The sequence below is a fragment of the Pteropus vampyrus genome, unplaced genomic scaffold (assembly GCF_000151845.1).
Source record: "Pteropus vampyrus isolate Shadow unplaced genomic scaffold, Pvam_2.0 Scaffold83, whole genome shotgun sequence".
Lineage (NCBI taxonomy): Eukaryota > Metazoa > Chordata > Mammalia > Chiroptera > Pteropodidae > Pteropus > Pteropus vampyrus.
In genome coordinates, this window is record NW_011888864.1 from 6,077,996 (window position 1) to 6,084,905 (window position 6,910).

At 53.6% G+C, this 6,910-nt stretch overlaps 1 protein-coding gene across 1 annotated transcript; it reads left to right on the forward strand.

Moving 5' to 3' along the window:
* Positions 1-234: 234 nt before the first annotated feature.
* Positions 235-6,620, forward strand: ZIC5 (Zic family member 5). Its single transcript, XM_011363207.2, is given in 3 exon segments — positions 235-279; positions 282-1,782; positions 6,178-6,620. Coding segments are annotated over 3 exon segments (1,989 nt in total).
* Positions 6,621-6,910: the final 290 nt, after the last annotated feature.

Here is a 6,910-nt window from a genome sequence, read left to right on the forward strand (position 1 = left end):
GGGGCGGATCCCTGCTGGGCCAAGGGCCTGAAAGGGAGCCAATCGGGCAGCCACGGCTGCTGCCAATCACGCAGCTCTCTCCAATCCTACCCGTGCCATTTCCAAAAATCTCGGTCCCACTGTGCAGCTCAAATGTGGTGTTCGCTCTGCCAATCGCTGGAGGACAGAGTGAGAACAGGAATAAGCAGAGTTAGGAGGCCGGGACAAAGAAGTTAAAGAGTACCTAATATATACATGTTTTTGGAGGCGGGCAGAGGAAAAAAAAGTCCCCCCAGTGAGGGTCTTATGGGTCTGATTGTGTAGCTCTGATGGAGCCCCCTTTGAGCAAGAGGAACCCGCCAGCGCTGAGATTAGCAGATTTGGCAACGGCTCAGGCCAGGCCTCTTCAGAATATGACAGGCTTCCAGGCGCTGGCGAGCCCGCCCGCCCACTCCCAACACCGCGCCACAGCTGCGCACCTCCGCCCTCCGGACCTGGGCGCTGACCCTGGCGTGGCCATCACTCCGCTCGGACCCGAGCACATGGCCCAGGCGAGCGCGCTCGGCCTCAACCCTCCCTCCCAAGGGCTCCCGGCAAAGCTTGAGGCTCCGCCGGCAGCCGCCCGCGTTGCAGCCTCGGTCGCGCACCCCGGAGCCGGTACCTATCCTGGCGGCGGGGGCAGCAGCAGCGCGCTGCCCTCCGCGCCCCCGCCCCCAGCCCCTCCTCTTCCTCCCTCCCCTTCACCCCCTTCCCCTCCCCCTCCTCCTCCTGCCCTCTCGGGCTACACCACCACCAACAGTGGCGGCGGCGGCAGCAGCGGCAAAGGCCACAGCAGGGACTTCGTCCTCCGGAGGGACCTTTCCGCCACGGCCCCCGCGGCGGCCATGCACGGGACCCCGCTCGGAGGGGAGCAGCGGTCCAGCACCGGCTCCCCTCAGCACCCGGCCCCGCCTCCCCACTCGGCTGGCATGTTCATCTCGGCCAGCGGCACCTACGCCGGCCCGGACGGCAGCGGCGGCGGGGGCCCGGCGCTCTTCCCCGCGCTGCACGACACGCCGGGAGCCCCCGGCGGCCATCCGCACCCGCTCAACGGCCAGATGCGCCTAGGGTTGGCGGCAGCCGCGGCGGCAGCCGCGGCGGCTGAGCTGTACGGCCGCGCGGAGCCGCCCTTTGCGCCGCGCTCCGGGGATGCTCACTACGGGGCGGTGGCGGCCGCTGCAGCTGCCGCCCTGCATGGCTACGGAGCAGTGAACTTAAACCTGAACCTGGCAGCGGCGGCGGCTGCCGCCGCGGCGGCCGGGCCGGGACCCCACCTGCAGCACCACGCACCGCCCCCGGCGCCTCCGCCGCCGCCGGCGCCCGCGCAGCACCCGCACCAGCACCACCCCCACCTCCCAGGGGCGGCCGGGGCCTTCCTGCGGTACATGCGGCAGCCAATCAAGCAGGAGCTCATCTGCAAGTGGATCGACCATGAGGAGCTGGCCGGGCCGCCACCGCCGCCTCCGCCACCACCACCACCGCCCCCGGCCGGCGGCGCCAAGCCCTGCTCCAAAACTTTCGGTACCATGCACGAGCTGGTGAACCACGTCACGGTAGAGCACGTGGGCGGCCCCGAGCAAAGCAGCCACATCTGCTTCTGGGAGGACTGTCCACGCGAGGGCAAGCCCTTCAAGGCCAAATACAAGCTTATCAACCACATCCGGGTGCACACGGGCGAGAAGCCCTTTCCCTGCCCCTTCCCGGGCTGCGGCAAGGTCTTCGCGCGCTCCGAGAACCTCAAAATCCACAAGCGCACTCATACAGGTGGGTGTCTGTCCCCAGCCCCGCCGCCGCCGCCGCCCGCGCCGCCGCCGCTTCCGCAGCTGCTTCTCTTCCTCCTCCTCTTCCTCCTGCTCGCCTTAATTTTTCCCTCCTTCTGCTGCTTCTCTTCGCATACGTATAACCCGGACATGTGACTTCTTTTTTTTCTCTCCCCCCTTTTTTTCTATGAATAAGTAATTCGATAGCACACACAGGCCCTGCGCTGGGTTCCCACACGGTGGAGTCTCCAGCGCTCCCGCAGCCCCTCCGCCGGGACCGGCAACGCGCTCCAGCCGCAGCCGCCGCCGCCCCGGAGCAGAAGCAGCAGCAGCCGGAGCAGGAAGGAGCCCAGGACGGTCGGCAGCCCCTATCTGTCCGGCCCCGGGAACTTGGGGTGGGCGATGGGAAAAAGGGGTGCTGGAGCCGAAGCCGCCCTGGGGGCTCTTTCCTTCTCACCCGTGGCAAGCCCGTGCGCGGTCGCCAAGCTTGGAAAAGCGGACGTGCAAGGGGCGCCTGGGATTTGCTGCGGTATTGGGGCCGCCAGGCCCAGCTCGGCGTGGCCCTTCCAGGAGGAGCAGGGGCCCCTTCTCTCCTGGGTAGGGTGCAAATACTAAAGGAAAGGGGCCCCTGGCGACCTCCCCCCTACTCACACACTCTCGCTCATTGTTACATACACTTTCACGTGCACACGCTACGCAAACTTCACACACCCATATTCCCTCAAACACCCCACCCCCTTCCTCCCAGCTAGGACACCCATATGCTCTGACACACTCGCTTTACACATACACCCTCACTCACACTACCTCGTCTACACACCTTAATACACATCCATACTCACACGCGCCGTCACACAGCGCCATCACACATATTTATCACATGCCCTAGAGGGTGCTGGAGAAGTCGGTTTCTGTCCTTTTAAAGAAGGTTCTAGTTGGAGAACAGGGTGAGCTGCAGAGCCTCCCGCGCGCGGTCTTTGGGGGTCTCCCCCCGCCGTAGAATTTAGGGGAAGTCCCCAGCGCCGTGGGGAGCCATCCCAAGCCCTGCCTTGGGAGTGCCGTGGCCCCGGGCGAGGGCGGCTGCGACGTGGGGTGGTGGGATGGCGCCTGTGGGTCGTGTGTTCCCTTTGAACGGACAGGCGTATTGGGCGGAAGCGCTGATGAACGCGAGCGCAGTCGAGATTTATAAGGAAAGACAATATTACCCCTCAGAGGACACTTAGGTAACTGTAGTTTACTTTCAGTAATTACTTGGCTGATTTATCGGTGCTGCGGCGGCGAGGAGGCAGCCGCAGGGCGTGCGTCCCAACGCCTGGCCAGCGGCGGGGGCCGAGGGCATTAGGGGGATCTGCAGGAGGAGCCAGTAACCCAAGGCTGGAGCTCCGGGCCACGCTCCTGTCGGCTGACACCAGACTGGCCTCGTGTGGACCAGCGAGTAATGGGCCGGGAGCACGTTTCCCCGGGAGCTTCGTTTGCCTGTCTGGTTCTTTTCTAATCGGATCCGTCCGCTTAAATGTTTTTCCGAGGAAACTTCCCACAAGACTCTCATAAAAACCCTGGCCAGCTAAACCAGTTGCTTCCCCCTGTGCCCAGTACTTCCCGACCAGGCGAGGGCCTGGGGGAGCGCAGGGCGCGGGAGCTGAAGACCTAAAAGCAGAGCCTGCGGCCTGGCCCTTCCCTCCTTTCTAGGCCTCAGAGGGGGAGCGGACCTTCCATTTGCCGGACGGGAAGCTGCCCAGAGCCGAGGGCCCTTTTTGCCGGGTAAAGCTAGGAACTGGAAATTGATGGCGCGGAAACTGACCCTCGTCCTAGCACTCCGACCTCTGTGGGACAGAGAGCCTCCCGTAGCCCTAGACCGCGGCCCCCCAGGAGGGGGCGTGCGCGCGTGCTTGGCCGTGAGGTGGCATGCGGAGACCCGGGCCGTTTTGTTCTCTGGTTCCACGTCGTGCGCATGGTTACATTAACGCCGGGCTCCTGTGACTGCATGGGCCTCGCCGGGTCTCTTTGGGAGGGCTGCGAGCTCCTCTCTCGTTTATAACTCAAACCCGCGTCAGGTGTTTTTAGCGGTCCCTGGGCCGATTAGCCATTGAACATTGTCTCCAAAAACTGCCACCGGGTTCACCTTTGTATGAGGCCGCTTTCTCTTTTGGGGGTTATCTGGGATCCCGGAACAGATTGATCAAAGGGAATAATTCCCTGGCCACTCCCGAAGGCCCATTTCCTGACCCATGTGTGCCCCCAATTCCGTTTATAACCTTCCTCTCAGGGCGGGACTGAAGTTCTCTCTGGAGAGGGAACTGGTAGGATCTGAGTTACCCACACGTAGTTCCCATTACTCTCTAAAACTCTGTAAGTAAATTCTGACTTGACCCCTATGTTAGAATCTGAAATGTAAACATGGGGTCTCACCCTTTCTAGTTAGGAAGAATTTGCTCACTGTCCTCTAAGTCCCCCTGAATAAAATAGGTAATTCTGTCACCCTTTTTTTCTTACTTATTTTATTCCTAATTTTCTACCTTTTTTTCCACTCCTCATCTCTTCTTTACTAAGTCAGTGTTGCTTCTCTTTATCATATGCAGTGGTGGAGCCAGCAATGTTCAAGCCGTTTATTCTTCACAGTACGGGATAAATAGCTTGTATGGAAACATGAGAATTCCAAAAAAAAACAACATTGCACATTTGCATAGGGTGAATAAAATTACCTAAATCTCCATACTGAAGAAAAGCTGATTATAATTTTTTTTAAAGAATGCTGTATTAAATTATTATTATCTCTAATTTAAAGTAGAATACAGATATCGGGACAAATAATGTTTTGATGAAAGATCAGTTAACTTTTTGTTGCAGCTCATTTACAGAGAATTTTTTTAAATCGTGATAATTATTGTGTTATGCTGTGTTCTTCCTCTTTATAGATCAATGTAGGATGTGTATTTGAATAAATATCTAATTTAATTTTAAATAATATTTCAAGTAGGGTCATTTATATTCCAGGCATCGAAATGCTTTCAGCTGCGTTAACGTACTCTGGCATTGAACCAGTTATCATTGGTGAAATTAATAACAAAACTATATTGAAATATTTGTATGAAGATAATTTAAAAATTCACCACCTTAAATTACACACACTAAACTTAGTTGTTATTGTTTTTTTTTAATAAATTATCCAAAACCAAGGAAAGGCCATACTTTGTGTGTCATCAGAGTAGCTACTGAAATGTGAAGAAATCCATGTTTATTTTTTAAATTATTTAAATATGAGGAAAATGTTAATACAGTAGTATATGTTCATATGTAATATGTATGAGATGCCTTATTCAGTTATGGACATCAAGTTCATAGATAACTAAGGTGAGGGGGAAAATTCATACTGTTACTTACTGTCTTTCTTTTTTGCTTTTTAATACCGAAGTGTAGTGTGGCTGAATTTCTAATCTTACTGAGTGTTTCCACTTCCAAGAGTAGGGGCCTTGTGTTTAAAGTTACTGTGTTCCTGGGGTGGTTAGAGTAGCTTAAAGGGATGATGATCCAAAAGACTCTGGTAAATAGTAAGTAAATCTTTTTTTTGACTATTAAGCAATGTAGAAGACTGTTAGAATAAGTTTACTTATGGCATCAGGTAAATGCCAGGTTCTGGCTGAGGCTTGTGTTGTTTATTAATGTTTGTTAAGGCCCTGTCCCACAAGGCTCTTAACTGCCCTGCAAGTTGTGAGGAAAGCTGGTAGAAAGAAGAGGCCAATGGCCTATTCCCTGCCCAGCTAGGCTTGTAAAACATCTAGTGGTTGGATTGTGTGTTTCATGGGTGCTTTTATTTCTGAAGAGAACAGGATTTTGTTTTATTTTCTTCCCCTTTCCATAAGTGAAATCTTGGGGAACACTATGAAACAAAATGCCATTATAATTTTACTGCACCGCCCTGTTTACTTTTTAATTTAGTGTATGTGTTCATTTTTCTTCTCATTTTCTTATATTCTTGCCCTAAGCTGTGGCATTGGAAGTGTCATTCTATCAGCATTTACATTGACAGGGGGAGCTGCCTGTATTTTTTCATGTACAGAGCCTGAGGGGAGTGAGGACACGGGTAGTCGGGTCCTAGTTGTTTTTCAGTGTTACATCCTGGACCACGGTCTAGCCATTCTTCCCCTGACCCCTATGGTACTGTGGGGACTGACATCTAGCCTTTCACAAGCTCACGTCCAAGGAGAGCCTCCAGGCCAGGAGTCACCAGACCCATCCCTGAAGTGTTCCTTCTCTGTTGCATCCTGGAACATAGGAATTAGTCTGGGAGTTGGTTTTCTAGAGAATGGGAAAATGCATCGTCATTTTTGCTCCAAGATTTCTCTTTCAAGTGAAAGGTCTCTGAAAAGCAATTGTTAACCTTTCCTATGTTTTGTTGCAGGGGAAAAGCCTTTCAAATGTGAATTTGATGGCTGTGACAGGAAGTTTGCCAACAGCAGTGATAGAAAGAAACATTCTCATGTCCACACCAGTGACAAGCCCTACTACTGCAAGATTCGAGGCTGTGACAAATCCTACACTCACCCGAGCTCCCTGAGGAAGCACATGAAGATTCACTGCAAGTCCCCACCACCTTCTCCAGGAGCCCTTGGTTACTCATCAGTGGGGACTCCAGTGGGTGCCCCCTTGTCCCCTGTGCTGGACCCAACTAGGAGTCGCTCTAGCACTCTGTCCCCTCAGGTGACCAACCTCAATGAGTGGTACGTTTGCCAGGCCAGTGGAGCCCCCAGCCACCTCCACACACCTTCCAGCAATGGAACCACTTCCGAGTCTGAAGATGAAGAGATATATGGGAACTCTGAAGTTGTGCGGACGATACATTAGAATTCATTAGTAATAATAATAAGTAAAATAATAAGTGGAAATCCTTGGACCATATCCTAACCTGAGACAATGCCGAGCCTGAAACAAATCCATGACTCAGACTTGCCACCGGGTCTAATTAGCCCTATTTATTCAGTATGAAACCCTATGGTGTTTGTACATTTAATTAATTTAATTAAGATATTTGGAGCTTTAAAAAAAAACAACAACAAAAAAAACGAAACGAAAAAAGCAACCAAGCTGGACTTATATGTTGCAGGGGGACAGAGCTGGGAGCAAATTGTACTAAG